The 24302-nt window shown below is 38.4% G+C and overlaps 1 protein-coding gene across 3 annotated transcripts; it reads left to right on the top strand.

Moving 5' to 3' along the window:
* LOC128001959 (ectopic P granules protein 5 homolog) lies at positions 1-24302 on the top strand. 3 transcript variants are annotated; one of them, XM_052592411.1, is made up of 45 exons: positions 1-136; positions 849-966; positions 1065-1934; positions 2543-2786; positions 3079-3209; positions 3503-3610; positions 3742-3815; positions 4037-4148; positions 4523-4637; positions 4942-5092; positions 5416-5577; positions 5805-5962; positions 6452-6606; positions 6715-6855; positions 7309-7470; positions 7678-7800; positions 8082-8347; positions 8486-8626; positions 8763-8904; positions 9943-10140; positions 10231-10341; positions 10433-10555; positions 11339-11505; positions 12210-12440; positions 12669-12792; positions 13596-13743; positions 14026-14197; positions 14493-14655; positions 15702-15844; positions 15921-16077; positions 16193-16387; positions 16773-16986; positions 17508-17629; positions 17726-17933; positions 18257-18332; positions 18419-18522; positions 18674-18849; positions 19487-19654; positions 20089-20298; positions 20396-20540; positions 21611-21853; positions 22095-22314; positions 22468-22683; positions 22823-22937; positions 23219-24302. In XM_052592411.1, exons 2-45 carry the CDS (start codon positions 913-915, stop codon positions 23399-23401), a joined length of 7641 nt encoding a protein of 2546 aa, XP_052448371.1. In that variant the 5' UTR covers positions 1-136; positions 849-912; the 3' UTR covers positions 23402-24302. The 3 variants fall into 3 exon arrangements, with proteins under 3 accessions (XP_052448371.1, XP_052448369.1, XP_052448370.1); XM_052592409.1 differs by having other exon boundaries at positions 1062-1934; XM_052592410.1 differs by having other exon boundaries at positions 38-136; positions 794-966; positions 1062-1934.

The following is a 24302-nucleotide window of genomic DNA, read 5'->3' as shown; positions in this document are numbered from 1 at the left end:
CTTTTGTCCCTTCCTGCTCGCCATTGGAGGGTGGAGGGGCACGTGATCAGTATTGCGATAGCGTCCAAGAACAAAACAAACCCTGAAGCGCTGACAGCTGTTGGTTAAAAGACTAATGTCACGTAATATCACTTAGGTGAGTTATGCTAATCTTCCTTTCACCCGGGATGATTCTGAGATGATTTTGCTGTTTTGGAGAGCGAATCGCCAGTGTTAGCAGGGGTTATGTGGGTTCATCCTCTCTTCCCTGCAGTCCTGTGATATAGCTGTCTATGTCGGTTAACTATAAATATCAGCTTTCTTCGTGGAACTAAGCAATTAATATATCCACTGTTAAGAACAGAATGAAGGCTGAAACAGCTGGATATGAACTACTGCTCGGGCTCTTCAGTGTTTAGTTGCTGTCAGTTGGCTTCACATGTTGATATGGATGGTGGAAACTCCTACCTCTAGAATTTCCGCTGCGTTTTTTACTTTTGTGGTTTCATTTTCTTTTCTGTTAATGCCTTAAACGCTGTTAGTTCCATGTAAATGTTATTGTTTTATCTGACAATTTACTCATGCTCATGTAATAAACACGTTACTTTAATTCTTGAGGGAAATATCTATCTGTCTATTTGTCTGTCTATGATTATAGAAGTTTTTACAAAAGCATATGTCATCCTTGAAACACAAAAAGGGATGTTGCTGAATAGGCGTGACCTTTTTCCCTTTCATTGCATCTTTTTTCATATGAAATTGAAAGGTAACTGAGACTGTTATAATACAGAGCATCTCATTTTGTGCTCCACAGGAAGAAACCGTGTTTTTAAACTCTCGTTTTAAAGCTTCATGATTGTGTGCCGCAGGGTTCGGTGTGGATCTAGAGGAATGGAGTGATTTTATAACAATGATGTGGATACCTGTGTGGAGATGGAGGCTGTGAGACCCAAAAAGTCAAAGTCCAAATCCAGTGGGAAGCCACAGGTGAAAACCCAATATACATTTCTTACTACACTTTAAATCTTGTTTTTATTAAAGATGCTAATTTCTCATTATCCTAAATGGTTATGCTTCATTAGCAGGTCAAACAGGAGAGACAGTCAGACAGTGTTAGACAGCCCCCGGGACCTTCTAGAGAAGTTAATGAGCCAGTGCCAGCTTCTGAGTTCACTGATGTCCCCCTCAGCCTTTCTCATGTGCCTCCAGCTCCTGATCTGAAACTACCCGCCACTCAGACCTCACTAGACCATACTGACAAACCTGAAAAGGAACAAGAGTGCTTGTCAAATACGACTGAAATAGTAAAGAAACCGCTTTGCAATGAAGAGAAAGAGCATAAAACGCCATTACAAGAAACTGCACCTTGGGTGGAACATGCTTCAGCACCAATTGAATCCCAGCAAAGTGATCTCAAGACTCTTTGTGCGAAACTTGAGCCACGTAGTGTCCCTTCTATATATCCATCTATCCCATCTTCCTACTCTGAGCCTCAGCTTTTGGAGGGCTCGTACTCTATCACCTGTGGACTGCTAGATGCTTCCTTTATGCCAGTGGCCTCTGAGAGACAAGTAGCTCCAGCTGTTCTTCCTCTGGCTAACCAGGAATCCTCCCTGCCCGCCTTGGTCCCTGTGGAGGCCGCTGATGTGGAGAGACCCAGGGAGAGGCTTTACCCAGAGCTGCCCAGGACCTGCCAGTCTGTGAAGCCCTTCACTAGCGAGCAGCTACGTACATGGGAACCCGGTTCTTGGTTGGGAAACGTGGAGATTCTTGAAGCAGAGTTCCAGAGTCTGGCCCACCAAGAAGGGCATGAGCTGTACGAGCTGCTGCTGAGCTACTGGAGGTGCCGCAAGCAGCTGACGCAGGCCCAGACCGAACTACAGGCTGCCAATTCTGACTGCAAAAATGTGCAGAATCGCCTGTGGAGCTTCAAGGATGAAAGGCTTTCATTACAGGTGAGTCATACCTGTCTATTGTTCTTTTTATATATTTGTCTATCTGCTGTGCCTTTTATCTGTCTGTTGTTCTTCCTTTCCATGTGTCTCTTTCTATCATTTATTATTGTATTTTTACTCTTTTTCTATTAAAATGTCAAGTATATCTATCCATCTATCTATCTGTTCTTCTATCTGTCTATATATTTGTCTTTCTATCTGTTGTTTTATCTAAATATTGTTCTATTAAATCCTATAAACTTTTAAATGTCAAGACAACCTGTCTATCTTTTTGTAATTCTGTCAGTGTCTGTCTGTGTATCTGTCTTTCTGTATCTGTCTAAATATAGTTATATTAAAGCCTTAAACTGTGAAATTTCAAGACTGTCTTTTTAATTATCTAAAAAAAAAAAAAAAGCCTTTCTACACTAGTTAAGGCAATATGAATTTCTAGAGTCAAATCCCATTCAAAACAAGTAGTGTGATCACTAGTCTAATAAAGTTTTATAGTATGTCTGTGTCAAAACTGTGGACCCGGCTGTTTGTTTAAGTCACACCATGGCTGTAGCATAAAAATACATTGCATTGCTCTGTGTAATTCATCACAAACACACCTGTTTGCTTTCCAGGGTGTATGTGCGGATCAGGCCAAGGTGTATGGCTACCACTGCTACCAGCAGGTGACTCTGAACAAGGCAGCATTAGCTGAGCTGAAGCATCTGTTTTGTGCAAAAGCAGAAATTCTCCATCAGACAGTGGCCCTGCACTCATACACCTCCATCCTGTCCCGTCTGCAAGTGGAGTCCTATCTCTACCGCTTGCTCAGCAGTAACCCCACCACCAAGAGTCTGGCTGTGCAAGAAACAAGCACAGGCAAGTTCTCACTGATAAGTCTAGACTTTACATGAAACACAAATCATTTGCTAAGGAGTACAATGACTTTCAGTAATACTTTCATAAAGTACACTGGTTGTTTGGTCTGATAAAACATCAATCTCTGACAAAAGTAAAACAATTTAATTTTAAGGCGAATTAAATTACTAAATTATTTTGATGCATTTCAAATCTGAGTTTGTGTATTCAGTAGACACTTCTCAGTCTGTGATTATAAATGTCATGCTCTCTGTAGAGTTTTGTGTGGTTTGTGTTATGTTGAACTTCTCAGTGAGTCCAAAGTCTCAGCCCTCCTCTCTGCAACCGCTGAAGGAGAGCATCAGTGTGCTGTTCATCTTCACCCGGCGGGTCCTAGATGATTCTCAGTTTCAGGCTGACATCCATCTGTGGCTTCAGAGGCTGGTAAAGACCCCCAGTAACCAGCTGATCAACTGAACATGACATGAGATCACAATATAAGAAAATATTAATTAAGGATTTAATACTGTGTATAAAAATGCAAAACAGCTATTTTAACTAATAATATTTCACAATAGTACTGTTTCTACTATATTTTTGATCGAATTTTTTTTTTTGTAAGCATGACAGACTTTAAAAAACAGCAATCCTGGAACAATAGTGTATTTAATTTATTTAATGCAAGCTAAGCTTACATTCCTCCAGATTTAAAAGGAGATGTGCTATTCACCATCCAGGTATCTGTGCTGCATCAGGTGGGTTCTACAGGAGATCATCTGTTCATCCTAAATCACCTGCTCTGCTGTCCGGCAGGAGTGGGGAAATGGGCTGTGCCATTCCTACAGGTACCGAAGCAGAGCCGTGATATGTGACGCACATGAGCTGAAATAGTGCCCTAGTAAATGTTAACAAGGAAATTAAAAAAGTATTGTCCGCTTGTCTTATAGTAGTCAATGAACCTACTTTGCTTCCATAGATCAAAGTATTGGATAACCCATCTGGAGTGTATCACTTCATGCAGGCCCTGGCTATCCTCATGTCTCAAGCGAGGTAAAGATTAGTTTTACTGGAAATTGACCTCACGATCCATTGAATTTTATTCTTTTAATATCATCTCTATTATTGTTTATATCATCATCATTGAGTGTGACTCAAAAAGCTATTACTTTGGTTTAATACATTTATAACAGAAAGCATAAACTGATGACAAAGGCATTTTAGCTTTGCCTTGTCAGTTACATTGAATATGGAGTTGTGTGTTTGACATGCAGGCATCGTGTAGACTTCCTGGGACACATGACGCCTAGTGAGGCGAAGGGCAACAACAGTCGTACAGGACCTGCATCTGGTAACTGGACGCTAGTGGATGAGGGTGGAGAGGAGGTGAGGGTCCAACCTTAAAACCGACATTTCTGCTCAGCCCCTGTCAATGCTTCCTAAGAGATTGACTGAACTCAACTTTTTTTTATGCTAATTCCTATTAAAGTATGGAAATGAAAAACATAAGTTTTTAATTAATTTTTTTTTTTTTGCTAATGGCTTCAGACCTCACTGCATATATTGACGTCAGGAATCAATATATTTATTATTGTGTTAACTTCTGATTAGACTTCACAGCCTGCTGTTTTGAGCCACTGATATTTCTTCAGACTAAAAGTATCACTATTTTGTGACTCTTATGTAACCACCAACAACAGCCTTTTTTGTGGTTATGACTGTACACCATACTTCCATCTGATGCTTGCTGTAACACTCAGGATGAAGACCCAGAAACAAGCTGGATGCTGCTGTCTGAGGATGATCTAGTTTCTCTGTTCTCTCAGTTTCCCTATGATGAGCTCTTCAAACACTTACTGGGTATCTGCTCTAAAGGTGAGACTGTTATCATGCCACATAACTGAGGGAGACAGCCATGTCATTTGTCATTTGGTCAGTAGATTGTATAGTGATCAATTGATATTTATGGAATGGTTCACCAAGAAAGGCACATTTTGTCATTATTTACTCAATCTCATGTGTCTTTTCTCTAAGAACACAAAAGAGGAAATATTGAGATATGTACCGGCCATTTTTGTCGAAATAATGAAAATCCTTTGAACAATTATTTGTATATTAAAGTTGACATTTTATACCATTTCTGATTAGTTGAACTGTTAAATGTCACTCTTGCCAATAGGCGACTATCAGCCTGAAGCCACCACCAGTCAAAAGATGATGAAGATATTTGCATTTGCGTCCTCACTGGTCGAACTACTTGCTGTCGGCTTGCAGACTTACAACAGAGCACGTTATCGCCAATTTGTGAAGAGAATTGGTTACATGATTCGGTTTGTACGCATTATTATTTTAATTAAGCCTTTTTCAAAATGTTCATCTTGAGTAGTCCTGACAAATTACAGATAATATTATTAATGTGTATATTTTTGTTGGCATTATTGAAACTATTCAGTAGGCTTTCATAACTAGATACTGACATCACATATATATATATATATATATATATATATATATATATATATATATATATATATATATATATATATATATATATATATATATATATATAATATTTTTTTTTTTTTTTTTTTTTTTTTTTTTTTTAAACAGAGTAGACCTTTGAGAAGTTTTTTTTTTCTTCTCCTTATTCTAGGATGACTGTCTGTTATGTTAGTGACCACTGGGCGCAGTACATCAGCCTGACAGGTGTGAGCAGGACCACAATGCAGGAACAGTTGTTGTCAATGGAGAAGCTGCAGGTGGAGTTTGACCATCTCTTCCTGAGAGCAGTGCTCCATGTACTCAAGGCCAAGAGGTATAGAGTAATTCCAGAGCTGGGTACTAACTACTTGTGCACATGCTCCAGACATCAAGCTTTGGTGTTTATATGAGAGATATTTGTTCACATCTGGCCTACACTGTGCCCCGCTCTCTCACCAAACGATTTCTTGTCAATAAAAGATTCCAACTAAAGCAACACTTTACTATGCACAGCTCTTTCTGAAGCGGTGTCTGTTTAACTAACCCTTTATTGGTTGACAGACTAGGTATATGGCTGTTTATGTCTGAGATGCCCTATGGCACGTTATCCAGCTCCATGCTGTGGAAGATCTTCTACATTATGCAGTGTGCAGAGATGGACGGTCTGGAGAAGCTAAGCTGTAGCCTGAGTGTTGAGGACTGTATTCTGGGGCTCAGAGGTGAGACACCAAGCACATCTAATGCTTGTGAATACAAAAAGAATAGTTTAGAGCAGTGGTTAAGGCCTTCCATCATCAAAGACAATATATGAAGACTCATCTAAGATATTTGTTTCTAAGTCTGCTGTATTGATAAAGCTGCACACTTTAAGTAAAACAATTATAAATACTTAAATTCTGCTTAAATAACAATGTTTTTCAGTGTTAAGTCTTTTTTTTTTTTATCAATTAATTTACATTGGATTTTCTGGTCATTTGTGATTTACAGTTTTTCTAAGACCATAACCATGGTTTTACATAAAAGAAGTAGTTTTTATTTGAATAAATTAAAATATGCCAGCTTATGTCTTGATTTGTAGCTCTTTTAGTTTGTTTTAAATTATTTTAAGTCATCTTGAGACCCCCTTTGGAAGTGTGCTGAGGCCCCCGAGTGGGTCCCATTCTCCTGGTTGAGGACCACTGGTTTAGTGTGTGTTTATTTATGTCCAGAACCAAGCCATCAGGAGAAGTTTCAACACTGGCTGTCAGAGATCAACAGCTCAGATGGAATCTGCCTTTTGACAACGTTTGCACACATGGCCCAGCCCAGACGTACCGAAGTAGACCCCGAATTTGTCAGGAACGTAGTTCTGGAGATATACGAGGTGATTTGATACTTTTACTGAAGACCTTTATGATGAATCCGTCATCTAAACATAACATCACCCAGATGTTTTAAATGCAATAAATGTTCCATTACTCTTTTCTTTAAGGTGTCCTATGTTAGTATCACCACCCGTGAGATCTTTTCTAAAGTTGGGCGGGAGTTGCTTGCAGCTATAGCGACTGCCCACCCTCACATCATCTCTGTGCTGTTGGAGAGACTGAGAGAGACCATAGAGAAAGTGGGCATGGTGAGTCAAGTACGGCATCTGTCAGTCCACCAACGACGTAAGAACTGTTTTAAGAGTCACTCTTGATTACTGATCTCTGTTATAACTGGATGATCAGAGACTGATGAAGAACAACAGTTGAGCAAGCGGCGCTAAATTTGCATTCAGGACTGCTGTTGTAGGTGAAGCAGAACGGAATGCAGTCTCAGGATGCATTTTTTTAATTTGAACTGCTCAATCGTGTTAAAATCATGTCAGTCAAGTCATAAGATGCAGATTGAATTGTAGGTGAGATTCCTATTAACTCCTATTAGGCCAGTGACAGTCTTCTGTTCAATGATAGGGACGTAAAACAAACCATATATTAGCTTCGCTTATCTGCCACATATGTCTTTGAATGATCTTCATTTGGGGGTTTACTCAGCAAATGCTGATACATTCTACTAATTGCCCTAATTATAATTATTTCTCCAGGTGTCGCTGTACCTGTTCAAGGAGTTGCCAGTGCATTTGTGGACGCCAGCTCAAGCTGAGGTGGGCTTGATCCGAGGTTGGCTGTTGAACTTCAGTCTCACTGCTGTGGAGAACAGATTGGCCTGCATCATACTAGAAGGCCTCAACTGGGGATTTCAGCCTGTGAGTCTCGGTCATGAATATGGAAAGACGAGTGCTGCTTTATTATTTAACAGATGTGTCTATGGATAGTTTACTTTTGTGCTAAACATTGATATTCCCTGATGAGGCGTTGATAGGCCTGATACAAACTAATTCCTCATGTGGTTAATCTGACCAATAATTTAGTTTTTTATGTTATAAGGAGTATAATTTCTCTCTCGCCAACAGAATGGTTGCCTCTTTCTACCAGCATCTTTGCACAGAGAAGTCGCACTTTTAGTGACTGAGGCATATCAAAAATATCTCACAGACAAACCATATGGTGGCATCATCTCAGAAGGCATCAAACAGGTGCGTTTCACATACTAAATAAAAAAGGCTCTTAATTAACATTGATTGTCATCAGCATTGATAAGGCTTTGTTTCTGTGTGTTTGTCTGGGGGGTGTTAATGCAGAATAAAGATACAAACCATATTCATCTGTGTATAAGGTCTAGTTTGCAGTGGTTCACCTTCATCTATCAGCAGAAATAATAGCCACAAGTTTAATAAGCCACTTGTAATAGTCAATGGTATCCTAGTGCCCATCTGTACTGTTATCAGCTCACATTTTCTGCATGTTAACTCTACAGGTGTCTTACCTGGCTAACGTGGTGCGGCTTGGCCAGACTCCAGAATCCTCCTTTAACCAGTGGGCCTGGGACCTGGCTCTGAGGCTAAAGCTCCATGCCAGTGAAATAAGTCCTCAGGATGCCTGGTGCCCTCTTCCCTCGTCCAGCGTCCCCAGTGTGCCTGAGATCACAGATTCTCCCACCATGCACCCAGTGTTCAAAGCAGTGAAAGCGGGCATCCCCATCGGCTGTTTTCTGGCTATTGACATGACCACCAATGGGCACAGGTTTGGAAAGAATACTGTGACTCTTTTGATTCTAATAGATGAAGTGTAGTGACTGATTAATCATCAGTAGTGTTTCAAGCTGGGTGAAAATTCAATTGTAGTAACATGAATTCATTTTCAGTGTTTTGTATTTGACAGTTTAGAGAAGTTCTGCAGTGACGGAATATCTCTGCTGAAGACTCTGGTTCAGTCGCGTCATCTCAAAGCTGTAGTGCACATTCTGGAAAACATTCTTCCTCTGGTCTACCACCGCCAGTTCTACCTGCTCAAGAATGAACAGTTAAGATTATTTAGGTTTACGTTGTCATATTTATCACTTTCTGTCCCTGGAATGTGTTTTGTATTGAATTAATGAATTAATTTATTGCTGTAGGTATACAAGTAATCCCAGTGCTTTTCTCCAAATGTTAATCAGGTTTCTAAGTTGTATCCAGCTCTTCTTGCAGCTGGATAGTGGGACTCAGGGTGTTACCCAGCAGGTCACACAGAAGGTGGCCCAACATCTGATTGGTACATCTACATGTGAGAACATCAAACTTCTAAACAGTGTTATTCAGGTGGGTTAAAAGACTTTCCATATATACAGGGTGCTTATTCATTATATACGATGCCGTTTTAGTGCCACGTTGAAAAGAAAATCTAAGATTACTAGAATAAAGTCGAAATGCGACGAGAATAAAGTCGAAATGCGATGAGAATAAAGTTGAAATGCGACGAGAATAAAGGCGAAATGCGACGAGAATAAAGTTGAAATGCGACGAGAATAAAGTTGAAATGCGACGAGAATAAAGTCGAAATGCGACGAGAATAAAGGCGAAATGCGACGAGAATAAAGTTGAAATGCGATGAGAATAAAGTTGAAATGCGACGAGAATAAAGTCGAAATGCGACGAGAATAAAGGCGAAATGCGACGAGAATAAAGTCGCAATGCGACGAGAATAAAGTCGAAATGCGACGAGAATAAAGGCGAAATGCGACGAGAATAAAGTCGAAATGCGACGAGAATAAAGTTGAAATGCGACGAGAATAAAGTCGAAATGCGACGAGAATAAAGTCGAAATGCGACGAGAATAAAGTCAAAATGCGACGAGAATAAAGTCGAAATACTACGAAAATACTACGAGATTTAACATCAGCTCACACACCCAATCGACACTCATTCAGGGGGCGCTGTAGCTGTCTTAGTTAAAGCTTTTTTTTAATACAGAACAAATATATTTGGGATCATTAGCAGAAATCATACCATGTGGCATACTCGCAGATACAGTATGCTTGGAAATAATATTTCATATCTTCCATTGCATTCATCATTTGTAGTGTGCCAGTCATCCAATAGCAATAAGATTCGTGCTTTTGATAGACTTACTTTTAATGTCTCCGCTTTCAAAATCTGTTTTATAGTGAAAGACAAATGATGTGTCTTACAATAATGTTTTTTCAAGCTCTTTAATGATCAGATCGCCGTATTTCTGTGAAACATTCATTGAATTAAACTGTTTTCTTTGTGAAAATTCCAAATATGCGAAAATTTATTCTTGTAATATTTCGACTTTATTCTCGTAATATTTCATGGGAAGATCTTATTGTCCTTCAGGCACACATTCTGGAGAGCTCCAGGCCCGGACGTGTCGGCGCAGTAGCTGTTCTTGAGTTCTGGCTTCAGGTTTTGACAGAGCAGAACCTCTGGCATCGAGACAAAGCTGTTCTCTTCCTTCAGGACCATTTGTGCCGCGCGGCATTCCTTCACCAACAAGAGGAATGTCTCCAGAAACTTCTCTACCAACAACATAAGGTTTTTTTCTTTTCTCTTGGCTGATGTTTAAACGGCCTTCTTTTAACAAACACCTTACTTAGAAATGTTTTTTTTGGATTTGGCTTTTAGAGCGCTTTAGGTTACCATGGAGACAAAGGTTTGCTTTCATCTCTTATGGGCTGGATAGTGGCAGGAAATGTTACTCCATCCTTCATTGAGGGCAATTCTCTCACAGGAGAGGTATGTGCAGGTTATTGCTTATACAGCACATCTAGATCTGATTATTTTTAGCCATTAACTCCCTCTCTTTTTGTTTTTATTTTGTCTTAAGGTGTGGTTTGCTTGGTTGGTCCTCAACATGGAGACAATGTTCGAGGAAGACTCTCAGCTGCGACGCTGTGTGGAGCATGAGCTCCTCTCGAACCCGGCTTACACACCAGATCAGGCTCTGAAAGTACGCTTTCATTCTGCTCTTACCTTCTCCTCTCCAGTACAATGATCAAGTGCGCTCACATTAAAGAGAAAGTTTTGAGCACATCTGAAATTATCAGGGAATGTTAAAATTGGTGGTTCTTTAGAGCATCGGTTCTCAATTCCAGACTTCATGACCCCCCCCCCCCCCCTCCCACTTTATTATTTAACAGATAACCAGCTCATTGGAAGAAAGCTCCGTGCATGAACTGTGTTCTGATTAAAGTTGTCCCTACACAGTGTTCATTGCTCCCTACTCCTTGAGCATGGGTATCCAGTTTGAATCCCCTTTGAACTGGCGGAATATCTTGTGATGTCCACTTCGCAGGGCATTTATGGTGACGTGGACTGGAATTGGAAACCACTGCTTTTAGAGAAAAACTCATCTACTTGATATATCAGTCCTTTCCTTATGAAGCCCCTAAGGAGACATGGTGATGAAATAAACATGACGTGACGAAGAATATTTCTTTTTTTTGTGCAAAGGATTTAACTCCGAGTTTTTCGGGGAAATGCAAAACAAAAAAACGTTTTCCTCCCAACTTATTCCCTTAGAGGCTATTTATTTTGTCCTAATGGTATTTAACATAGTTAAATATTTTTTAACTTTTAATGAAGTAATTTCACTGATTTAAAAAAAAAAACTTTATCCATTAATCATGAAAAGTATCGTCATGGAAAGATAATAGGAATAGGAAAATGTTTTCATAAATTCATAGTACAATAAACATGCAGTTAATTAGCCTGTTTGTTTTGGGTTTGTAAGAAAGCCCAGGTGCGCCTTAAGCTTCAAGTCGTCCCGTCCCTGCAGAGACTGATGATCTATCGCTGGGCTCAACAAGCTTTAGCTACCCCTGCAGACCATCCACTCCTGCCTTTGGTGTGGCAGAAATTTTTTCAACTTTACCTCCGTCAACCTGGACCAGAGTTTGGGTACGTTAAACATTCTGTCTTTTTTTTTGACTTGTTGTTGTGAGTACTTTCAGTACCTGGCTCTTTAAAATGAAGACTTCCAAATGTTTTAGATACTAAAGTGCAGTTGTTACTCAATGCATGTTGGATTCAAAGAACATGTTGTACATGCTATAAGATGTTCACCCTGTTCCTCTTTCCTTCTTTTTTTCTTTTTTTTTTCTCCCTCCCCCTCATTTACCTTTTTGTACTCCTTTCTTGTTGAGAATTTCTCTCATTTTAATTCTAAGCTTTATGTAGCAGCACTGATGAATCACCAAACTGATGTTCCAGAACAACTTCTATAGTCTTCTGTATGTTATGTGTTTAACATGCTGTCAGATGCATTTCATGTCCTGTGTTTGTCAGTATATAAATATATTGTATCTGCACAATATACATTTTTACAATCTACAATCCTTCTAATGAACGGATTCCAGCACACATCAATATTTTGTCTTTTTTTGTTTATTACTTTCACGTTTTTTTGGGATAATGCTCTGTTTCAGGGTCCCGATGACCCATTCAAGGTTTATTTTGCATTTATGATGACCGAATTCATTTATATTTTGCATTCGAGTAATGAATATTATTTGTGAGTTGTGTTAAAGTGGATTGTTTGATTATGATATTTTTGAACCCTTGCATCTGGTTTGTATTATTTATTTATTCTTTGACACCATCAGGCTGGAGGTGAAAGGTTGTATTGGGAGGCGTTTCTTCCATAGTGCGGCCCATCTGTCCTTGTTAAAAGGTCTCAGACAGCGGCTGGTGGAAGTGTCTGACTTCCACCACGCTGCTAGCAAGGCTTTGAAGGTGCCCTGCTCGAGCAGTGAATCCAGCGATGGTCTGCTCCCCCCAGGGACGCCCATCACCCAGTACCTGACCTCTCCTGAGCTGCACATTGAGCTCGTGCGGTAATCTCCAGAGTTTTGTTCACTTAACATCCATTGTTCTATTTACTGTTGAGTATTATTAAGAGATAAGTGACTACAGCAACATTCTTGATACTGTTTCCAAGATATGTTCTTCATTTGTATTTTTTGTACCATTTTAGGTTATGTTTAATTTGTGAATGGAAGCCTTATGTTATGACATGTTAGAACAGAAAAAACATTTTAAAATGCCAAACTCTTATTATTCAGGCTCTTCACTGTGTTTGGTTTGTGGCTGGATGATGAAAACCTTCAGAAGCAGGAAATTTACTTGCCCTCTTTGCCAAAGCAGTATGACACCCATCGCCTAGCCAAAATCATGCAGGGCCAGCAGGTGAGGGTTTGTTTGACTCCAGCGGACAGCATTCTTTCATTTTTATCTTCAAGAGGTCTTCATAAGGATTTAGGAGATGGTTTTGAATGAAAATGTCATTTTAAAACAATTTAAATATAAAATGTCAAGCTGTCTATTTAACACATTTTTTTATGTTTTTGAAAGTAGTTTCATTTCATCGCCAAGGCTGCATTTGATCAAGAATGTATTGCAATTTAAAATATATATATATATATATATATATATATATATATATATATATATATATATATATATATATATATATATATGTATGTATATATATATATATATATATATATATATATATATATATATTTACATTTACATTCACACCATAATTTTTTTTATTTAATGAACAAAGTTCTAAATAATTTTGAAATTTAAATCTTTTGTTACAATGAAGATGTCTTTATTTTCACTAAAAGTATTGATGTATTTAAAAAAAATGACTGACCTCAAACTTTTGAACTTTCAAACAGTAGTATTACTGTTTAAACATGTTAAACATTTTATATGTTTATAAATTTGGAAAATATTCTGCCACATCTGATACAAGAGCTGCATTTGCATTTATATTTCATTTGGAATAAACACTTGTAATGGTAATGTATGGAAAATCCCTCAAAACATTTTTTTATAAATGTCACATAAATGAGCTTTTATTGCAATTATTTTATTTTCTGTTCAGATGCATATTTTTAGGTGATACTGAAGATATTTTTGACACAGTGCATAATGAAATATGAATTGATGCCAGGTCTGTGTGTCACCTTCATCTTTAGGAGGTGTGGATGGAGCATGTGGACATTGAGCGAGTCCAGCATGAACTGCAGGAAGTGCTCAGTCTGTGGTCAAAGGTCAAGAGTGAACCTGCAATCTCCCAGAACACCAACTTCTCCATCTTCACTGACTTCATCAATCCTCTGGCTGGTACTGAGCCCACTTATTTATTTATTGCAGTCAAAATGTGAAATTAGTAATGTTACAGTTGTTTGCTTTAGGCACATTTAATTAAAACTCACATGACTTTTTAAGTCAGAGACTGCATTCATGTAAAAATTCCTGTATTTTTTTTTTTTTAGCAGGTTATAGTTTTGCATAATAAAAATTTGGCAGTTGGAAATTTAGAGCATCGTGATTGTCACAGTTTTTTCCGACAGCAGATTTGACTTGTAATTTATTCTAATGTATTCTACATGTATTTATTTTCAGCAAAGGAGCGTATTCTCACTCATCTGAGAAAGCATGATGCTCCCCAGGGGGCGCTGTTGCTTGTGCCTATGAAAGCTCCAGTGCCTGACATTCCCACTGAGAGCTTGTCTGACGAGAAAATCTCCACTGCCTTAATTCAGGAAGACCTTGCTAAGCTCCAGCATCAAGCCAAGTAAGGCTCAATACATGAGCACTCACTCTCTCTATCTCTCTCTCTCTCTCTCTCTCTCTCTCTCTCTCTCGTTCTCTCTCTCTCGCTCTCTCTCTCTTTGAAGCATGTATTGATTGATAAACTGATGTCAAAACTGACGTATAGTCTGCAAGTGCATGTTAAGTAAGTCTCCAGTGCTGTGTAAAATAACTGGTGCCTCTCAGGTAAGGTTACTCAGTGATATGCTCTAGTGTTGTATTTGCATCTTCGTATGTGTTAAATGGTGTTTTAAATCCCGACTGTGTCCTCTTCTCAGGTTGGCAACGGTCCGGGAAACCCAGCAGGTCGTTCTAGACAGTGAACTGTTAGAGGTGTTGCCGCAGCTCTACATAAACCGAGAAGACCAGCTCTCTATGCAGTTAGAGTGCCGTGGCAAAGGTGGACAGCCCTGCCAGGGTCCCGCACATATCACTGTTAAGGTGAATATCTGCCATTTTTTATCCTTCTGCTCTGTGCTGTTTGTAATGGTGTACTTTGTGCTTCTTGGTTAAAACATTGTACACACATTTTTTAAATGTTTAAAATCATGTACACTCACTTGAGATTGAGACCTCAGTTATATTCAGGAGCCTAATGAAAGATGTTTTATTGTCAATGAAGTGGGTCGCCCATAATGCGGGCGCAATATTGTGATCTCATGACCTGCTGAATACTATTCACTTTATCATTGTAAACACCCATTATTAGAAACTTGTGCAAGACACTAATCATGACTGACTGCAATTAGCACATTTCTGCATTGGTATTGATAACTGAGATATATTTTGTATAATAATAGTAAAGTGGCTTACTAGGTGTCAGCGTCCAAGATTATATCATTATATCATTATATCATGATTGAATTTGAATAAAGCTAAAATAATATTAATAAAACATTATGTGAGAAATGTAAACTTCAAAAACAAAAAAAATGTACATTTTGCCTGGGTAACTATAAAGTACTAATATGTCAGCCTTTTTGTCTAAAGATGAAGACCCAACTCTACGCATGTTATGCAAGACCCCAGTTTCAAAAACATGTTTTATTGTATTGTCCCAGTTTTAATGCAAGTATAAAACCTTTTTATGAAGTATGCTTACTCAGCGACTTTAGTAAGATTTTACTAGAAAAAAATGTTGATTGTTTTTTAATCATAAGTTCATTTCATCGAGTATAATTTGAAATACTGTATTTTTGTGTTTATTTGGTTTTTATTTTGTGTTAATGTAACTCTTGTAATATTCAAAAAAAATTTCCATGAAGATGCTGACAGGGCAATAAAAATAAATTACTAATACTTCTACTATGTCTAACCTTAAGTCAGACCCACTGATCAACAGTGGTGATGCAATCCAGCCTGTGTCCAAATTCCATCTGTCTAACTGTCTTCCTGTCTTCTCTGCATTAATATTATAAACAATTTTGGCAGCCCCTCAGAAAATCCTACATTTTCATGAGCTCCCTCTCCCTGATTGTGTGCTGCAGTACTCAAGAATGCACAAACTGGGTCCAGTGCAGAATCAGATCCAGTGCCTGAAGAGTGATATTAAACAGCTGCAGGCTGATGGGATCAAGGCTCCTCCTCAAAGTCTGGCTGAGGCGGCCGTGCACACAGAAAACTTCATCACGTCAGTACCTGCTCAAATCAGTTTCTACACATTCTATTTGTGCCACTAAATGTAAATATCATGCTTTCTTGTTTAGGGCCTTAGTTAATGCTTACAAGCTAAATCCTTCCCCTGGCATCCTGAAAGTGGGCCTCACTGCTTTCTATCAGATAGTGTCCTTTGTGTGTGAGGACACACAGAGACATCCACCCACTCGCCAGTTCTTCACGTCATGTATAGAGATCCTTGGTCAGGTATTGTTTTCAACCCAGTGAACTCTATTGTTATGTTACTTTATTTATTTAGTTTTATATTTACATCTCTTATGTCTTAACTGTTAGCAATATATAAGCTTGTCTTTGGCTGTAGGTCTTCATCCGGGATGTCCAGTCAGAGTGTAAACAGATGCTGAAGACCATCCTGCTCAACAGACACCTCTGTAACCTTCTCTCGCCCTACTTCACTCCAAACGCCTCTCCTGCAGAGCTGGTCTCTCTGTACCAGGAAGTGGTCAACACCCTCCACATAGACAGTGGTGATGTCGTATTCATGCTCCTCACAAAAGTAATTCTTCTTTGCTGAATAATGTAACAAACACATTGCAAATGAAAGCATTATGAGTGAAAAGAAATTGATGTGTGGAGAAGATTTCACTGTTTTGTTCGTAATTATGTGAAGCAGTGCTGTCATATCCTTGATCGCAATTTTATTAGCATATTCCCATATCAAAACCCTCAGAGTAGTTTATAAAATGATATCTGTGCAGAAATTGTGGGAACATAAGAACAATAAAATCACACATAAATTATGGGACATTTAGCACTCTTCAATTACCTTCAGCTGGATTCTTCCCATTGCCCTCTGAGAGTCAGATTTTTTGCTTTTGCATGTGTAGCTCATGTTTGCAACTTTTGAAAATTGAAATGAATAATCTGCTTTCTGTTTCTAGTTTGACTTAACTCAGTGGCTGTCGGTGACCCAGCCTCAGTTCTCTGAACGTAGCCGACTGATGGCAATAATCCATCAGGCTCTGTGCACCTGTGGGCTGGAACCTGAGCCAGAAGTCCTCATGCCCTTCAACATCTTCTGCAAGCACTGGACTGAACTGCTGCTTCACCAGTTTCCAGACCACTACAGTGACTTCCTTCGTCTGCTCATGCAGAGTATGTCTTTCCTTCACTCTGATCCAGAGTCATCCATTGTTTGTTTTAGTTCAGTGTCAAATGAACACAGAGAAACCCTCATTTAATCACCTTATTGTAATGGTTCATTTTTTTTCATTTACTTGCAAACCTTTTAGGTCACAATCACTATTTCTTATAAAGTAGCAAATGTACTTGCGTTAGATATTCTTAGTATCACAACTGCAAATGTCCACTGTCTGCTAAATTAGATTTATATTTGTGTAAAGTCTAAATCAGTCCAGATCTGCTTTTGTAGATTTAATTATCTATACTTTTTTGTCATATAGTAATTTTTCATGTGTCTGTCTAAACGTCCTTCTTTTGCCCCGTTGTGGTAGTTTAGCATGATGTTTGTAATCGTAATTTAAAAATTAAATGTAAATGCCAAAAACTACATTTGAATGGTTTGCCATAAGTGGAAATTTACTTAAAATTCTATATTTTTTAAATGCTATTTGTGTTCAGAAAAATCGACTGAAGAATAATTGACTTTCCTGCAGGCTCTTCTGTGCAGCTTCTCAGTCCAGAGTGTTGGAGGACGTCTCTAATTGTGCTGGGATGTTCTCCTCATCCTAAGATAAAGACAAACAAAACCCGCTCCATCCTCCTCTCCCCTCAGCAGGTAACGCAAAACACTCCTTATTCATTCAACATGCTCTTTTATTCTTAAATACTTCAAACGGAGCCAGAGAATTATGATTGTACTTTGTTTTACTAGGTGGATGAAACAATCGAATGGCTCTCAAAGTACTTCCTGAAGCTCCGCCTGTCTAACGGAGACTTCAGGAGCTTTGGTCTCCTCTCAAAATGGGGGCCGTACATTGAGGAAATCAAGATGTTTTGGGAAGATTTGATTACCTACGTCATTGATCTGGAACTAAACAACTGCAGCAAAGAACCAGGAGGAAGTCCAAGACTGCTCAAAGGTACAAATATGTATTTCTCTGTTATGCGTAGAAACCAAATATTTATAGTGCAGACAAAAGTTAGGGGTCAGTAAGATTTCCAGGAAAAATGTATCACAATTTCCAAAATCACTTTACCATCACAGCAATAAATTACATTTCAACATTTTTATTTTACAATATTACTGTTTTACTGTATTTTTGATCAAATAAATGCATTCTTGGTGAGCTTAAGAGACTTCAACTTCAACAGACACCAAACTTTTAACCAGTAGTGTGTATATATCTGTATAGCAACTATTTGTATAATTCAATTAATGAATGTAAAATTCTCTTTAATGTAGCTCTTGAGAGCCTGCATGCAAAAATGGCCAAACTGTTTGAACCGTGGATTCTGTTCCTTGATTCTGACAACACTAGGTATGCTTTGATGAGGCTCAGCGGTTTGGTTATTATAGCACTGATGACAGAAGTGATGAGTAACAACTCTCTTGTGTATGTCTCAGTCATCCTCACTGTTCTCCCTGGCTTGAATCTGATGCCGCAGCTGCAGTGAGCTTAGTGAGCTTATATGCACGCTTGATGGTGACTTTACATGAGAAATTCAAAGGTAAACATCCTTGGAGAACAGGACAACACAGAAATGTTGATTCTATCATCCATTTTCTGCTCAATCTTTTTTTCAACCATTGAATGCATTGTTCGGTTCAAAATCCTTGTGATCAGTATGACATTTTGAAATCCATAATGTTTTGGTGCAGATCGCTTGTTGCCAGGACAAAGAGGAGCTCTGTGGTTTCATCTCATGCATTACTGTGAGACCTGCACCTCTCCCAAGATGCCAGAGTACCTGCTGTACACGTACCACACTGAGTACAGCCGTTTGCCGTGGAAGGACCTGCATCCAGATCAGACACTAATGAACCAGTTTTTCAATGTGAGAAACTTACAAAACTCTTAAATCACATGTATTACTTGTACATATATTATCTCTATAGTGTTTCAAAACCATCTAGACCTATGTACACCATCATTCAGGTATTTGGGGTCAGTGAAATTTCTATTTTATTGTATTTTAAAATGCAAGTTATTCCTGTAATGGCAAAGCTGAATTTTCAGTGTCAAATGATCCTTCAGAAAACATTCTATTATGCTTATTAGGTGCTCAAGAAACATACGTATCTTATTATCAGTGTTGAAAACGGTTGTACTGCTTAATGTTTTTTGTTAAAATAGTGTTATATTTTTTCAGGATTTTTTGAGGAATCGAAAGTAAAAAATAAACACAATTTTGTAACATAAAAAGTCTTACTGTCACTTTCGATCAATGTGTAATGAGTCCTTCAATAAAAGTTTTTTTTTTCTTTAAAAACAAAAAACAAAAAATCTTACAGACACCAGACTTTTGAATGATAGTGTACATGCAGTTAGTCACTTCCAGTGTAGTCTGACAAATAAATTGGTGAAGATAATGGGTTTTAATCTTCCTAAGTCTTTCTTGTACTAACTATAAGAAAATATGGATACTTTAATAGATGATTGTCAATAAATTATTTGAATTTCATGCTGTTCAGGTGGAGAGGGGAAGCCCAAAGAGTTGTTTCCTGTTTATGGGAGAGCTGCTGTGTGAGGTGAACTGGGTCAGTGTACTGAGTGACGCTCTCAGCCCCTCAGCTCAGACTATGGTGGTCTCTGTCCTCTATCTGATGGTGTTTCTGGCCAAAGAGGATCTCAGCAAACCTGTGAGTGTTTGACCTGCACCGGACACTTTGTGCAGCATTGGTCTGCTCACTACCTCATAAAACTAACTCTTCAGTCAGTTTAAATAAAGAACTGCTCTCTGAAGCTCTTATGCACTACAATGATTTTATCTGCACTGTTGTTTACTTCACTGGTTTGCACACTGCGATGTGCCTTGTGCTACTTTATTAATTGTATTGCTTTTATATGTATTTTTATGCTTTTTATATGTATTTTTATGCTATACTGTTAGTGTTATCTTTGTGCACCAAGGGTCTGAGAGTAATGCAGTTTCAATTATCTGTATGTATGTGCTGTTTATATGGAAGAATTGACAATAAAGCAGACTTTGACTTTTTTTGACTTTGAGTGGTCACCTGTTTACCTTAAAATAGGTGCCTATTAGAGTTTAATCTGCTATGATTTACTTCTACAGGAGTCTTCTGTCCTCAGTCTCCTGGACCAATCAGATTCTCTGCCTTGGCACCTAGTAGATTTTCTTTCTTATCAAAATGTTACACGTTACGTCAGCACACATTACCCAGCATCCCTTGTTCTCAGTCCTGATACTTCTTCACAACATGTCATCAGACTGCTAAGAATGGCTGCTGGATTTGAGCCGACCACACAAATGTTACATCACAAGGTTAGATGAAACACTATTTTCAAGTAATCTGTAAATTAAAAAACTACTTTTTTACAGAATCGTGATTTATATCTCTTCTTTGTTTTGTGACTGTTAGGACATGACTTTAAAGTGCCAATCCTTCCTTCACCTAATGGTGCAGTTCCTGAGCTCTCTGGATCAAAACGGGAACATCAGTCTGGCATCTCTGGAAACAGAAATGGAGAAATTACTGGAGTACATTGTCATTTTCAACCCTCCTGGTGAGGAGAAGGTTTCATTTCTTTTTCACATTCATTTTCTTGTCATATCCCTCAGCAGGCCCTTCAAGAATATTGCATAAGCATAATTTGTAGTTCTGTGTACCACTGCATTTTATAAGAATGAAAGTAAGTATTTGCTTCAGTAGCACTAAGGCGTTGTTCACACAGTTCTGGTTTGTTTTTTAGATCCAATGTGACAAAGTCAGCAGTTTGTTCAGTTAGTACCCAGTGTATTGGTTGCAATAGTAATGACAAAGGAATCAGCACAATGCCAGGAGTGAGGAAAAAAAATGAGTGAATACAGATACAAACAGTATTGCAAATTGATGTATGATGGTAGATATGTATCTGTTCCCAAAAACATTTAAAATACCATATACTGATTTGCATCCTTGAGTATTTCCTGTTAGAGAATTCTAAATATATATTTTTACAACATGTATAGGTGCATAGAGCATAGAGCTATAATTTCTGAATTCGATGCAGGAGCAGATAAGGAACATGTCTATTTACTATCCATTCTACAACTGAATCTGCTTTTAATCCGTTTTTAAACCAAAAACAAATGTAGTTTGTGAAAAATGTATTCATTCATGCATTCAATTAATATTGTGTATTATTATTACAATTTAAAATAACTGTTTTCTGTTTTTAATATATGATTTATTTATTTATTTATTTTACTCCTTTGATGGCAAAGCTGCGTTTTCTGAAACCATTACTCCAGACTTGATCGTTCAGATGTCATTCTAATATAATGAACACCATAACAGCATTCATTTGAAAAAGGAATCTTTTGTAACATTATAAATGTCACTTTCGATTTAATGCGTCTATGTTACCAAACCTAAACTTTTGAGTCGTAGTTAGTATTGGTAATACATTATAACCGCTAGTTACTAGCCATTTTACTATTACTGTTGTTTTAGGTAATTATTTATTTACCGAAAATGTTTTTTTTAAACCACGTCAATGTCTAATCAGCATCTTAACACAACAAAACAGGCAGTAACGATATCTCTCTTTACGTTGAATGAACTGATCTTAATGTATCTGATCCTCACGTTCAGAGACAGACCTCCAGCAGCGGCACATGGCCACATGCAGTCTGTTTGCTGAGATGCTGACTCTGCTGAATGAAGCTGGCATATCTACAGCAGAGGGACTCGGGACTAAACTCCACTCCTGGGTAGAAAAGCGAGCTCGGGGTCCTTTGGTTCTTCCCCTACTAACCGCTGCGTGCAGATGCCTGGCCTCAGTGCGTCATATGACACGCACCACTGAGGCCTGTATTCTCTCCTACTTCACTGATGGTAATAACAGCTCAAACGTGTTCTGGGCTTAGTTACAGATTTTAAACTGTGCCTGTGTAAGGCTTTAGGAATTATTCCTTTCCCTAATCACATTGTTAGGATCAGAAAAGATAACATCTGGACTGTATCAAAACATTTCCATGGAACCATTACAGAGTACAACAAGTTTTAGCATCTTATAAATCTTAAGTCTTAAATATCCACAACTTCTAGCAGTATCGTGTGTGTTTGTTCTTTTCAGGTGGATGTGCTGATCAATACTCTGGTTGGGGGCCCATCCTGGTCTCTCTTCAGGTTCCTGAACTGACTGTTGAGGACTTCATTCAGGAAAGCCTGAACCTGGGCAGTTATCTCACCCTGTACGTCTACATCCTCCAGAGGCTGAACCTGGAGCAAACCCTCCTGAATGAGAAGAAGATCTTAGTGCTGCTCAACACGTGGATCAGTCAGGTCTTTCCTAGGTAGTATACACTATCATATGAAGTGTGCTCTTTCATATGGTGAAGGACACACACAGAAACCCAGTTTTGGAAGTAGTGTAGGATTGCAGAGTTAGTAAAGAATTACTGTGTGAGTGTTTATGACCCAAGCGAGTGTGTCGTCTGTTCCTGCAGTGGTCCAGCTGACGAGGCAAAGCTGTTTTTATGGTGCCATAAATTCTTGGAGCTTGTGCAGATCCTGGTGGATCAAGAGGACGCCTCTGCACTTGACACACTGATTCTCACCTTAATGGCGTTCCAGAACCGTCTAGCCCAGCTCGGCGAGGAAAGACAGAACTCAGGCATCTTGGGAGCCATTGGCTTTGGGAGGAAATCCCCACTTTCTAGCAGGTGAGAGAAGATTGAGAGTTGTTGAAAAACTACTGAAATCACTGTTTTAGTTTGAGGTCCAGAACGGAAGTAAATAAAAGAGGAAAGATGAATTGTGTGAATTGCATCCCCCACATTTTCTGTTCTTTCTGGTTTTCAGTTTTCGGGTTGTGGCGCGCAGCATGTCAACATTTTTGCTGGTCCAGGTGCCCTCAGAGAATCAGCTGCGTCTTCATCCAGGCACAGAGCTGCAGCTCCCAGCTAAAGCCCAACAGGTAGGATACTCCAGTGAATGGGATAAATGTATAGCCTCATCAACAGACAAGATGTACATATTTTCTATTGGCAAAGTTTAGGACATTTTCTATATTGAATTTGTATAACTTAATAGAAATAAAAAATGTAAAAAATGGAACATCATATTCCAGTTTTGCTGCTTTTGCTTTCTATCTGTTAAATGGGGATATGTTTAAGATATTTGATGATAATTAGTTATAGCACAAACAAATCCCCTGTAAATTGTGCTGTACCTTGAATGACTGCTCTCTTTTTTCAGGCCTTATCTGTATTGGAGCAAATGCCAAGTAATAAGCAGTATTCAGAGCTGCGTGTGTCTGTGAATCAGGCCGTTCAGTTCATCAAGTACCCAGGTCACTGTCTGTGTGACAGCAGCCGTCTTCTGACCCTGCTAGTCAATGCACTCTACACTGACCTTCATTACCTAGACATCATACGTTAGCTCGAACCTCAAAACAAGAGTTCACTCCGGCTGTCAAGCTCTGCGAAACCCACCGAAAACTCCTGGAAAACAGGTCTAACTCCAGATGAGTTTAAGGGGTTTTCTGGAAAAGGACCCTTTAAAATCATGGGTTTAGACTCAGAGGCAGTGGTCATTTTTTAAACTGTGCAATAAGTTATATAAATACGTTTTCTTTCTCACATGAATACCACACTTGCCCTTCTTTTTTTCTTAAAATGCCGTCCTTAATGTATCCAGATCTTCAGTGTTTCAGACCAGGAATATCACATAAACATGTCCACACAGTTTATGGTCTCATTATAATATTATATTCACCTAGATTTTATGTACATGATTTTATGATATGAGGATGTTTTAGACCTCCCATGTTGGGGTGATATTTGAAGATGATCCACTGAATCACAGTCGCAAATGAAATATACCTCATGTCATGGCATGCTTTTGATTGATTTGTACAACAAATATTTTGGTGAATTAACAAAGTATTACATTTCATTTCAGTAGATTCTTTATGAGCTCATGCAAATAAACCAATAATGGCTGGACATCTACATTATAACGTGAAGAAGTGTATTTTTTAGAGACCAATATCTTTTTAACTGTATTTATTTGTATGGAGGTGTTGCCAACAATGTCCAAACAAGATGCATGTGATCTGTCTGATAAGTGCTCTTAGTTTTTTACAGAAGTGCTCCCTTAAAGAATGTTTCATTTCCTCTTTTAAAAACTTTGTTTTTTCCAGAGTAAGATGGTTTTATATTGTATAGGCATATGATATTGAATCAATGTGCTTGCTGCTGTATTTGCTTAGATGCATAGAGATAATTTCGAACTAATATTCATTTGAATTAAAGAAAATCTATTTCTGTGCTATACTATT

The sequence above is a fragment of the Carassius gibelio genome, chromosome A5 (assembly GCF_023724105.1).
Source record: "Carassius gibelio isolate Cgi1373 ecotype wild population from Czech Republic chromosome A5, carGib1.2-hapl.c, whole genome shotgun sequence".
NCBI lineage: Eukaryota > Metazoa > Chordata > Actinopteri > Cypriniformes > Cyprinidae > Carassius > Carassius gibelio.
Note: the sequence above shows the minus strand (reverse complement) of the source record. Positions and strands in the feature narration are given on the sequence as shown.

What these genes read in the sequence shown, in the direction of transcription:
- LOC128001959 (XM_052592409.1), top strand. Translation starts at nt 913, where the DNA reads ATGGAGGCTGTGAGACCCAAAAAGTCAAAGTCCAAATCCAGTGGGAAG. An exon ending in TCCTCCTCTCCCCTCAGCAG is followed by an intron (nt 17,630 to 17,725) that starts GTAACGCAAAAC and finishes TTGTTTTACTAG; the next exon opens with GTGGATGAAACAATCGAATG. An exon ending in CTTGATTCTGACAACACTAG is followed by an intron (nt 18,333 to 18,418) that starts GTATGCTTTGAT and finishes TGTATGTCTCAG; the next exon opens with TCATCCTCACTGTTCTCCCT.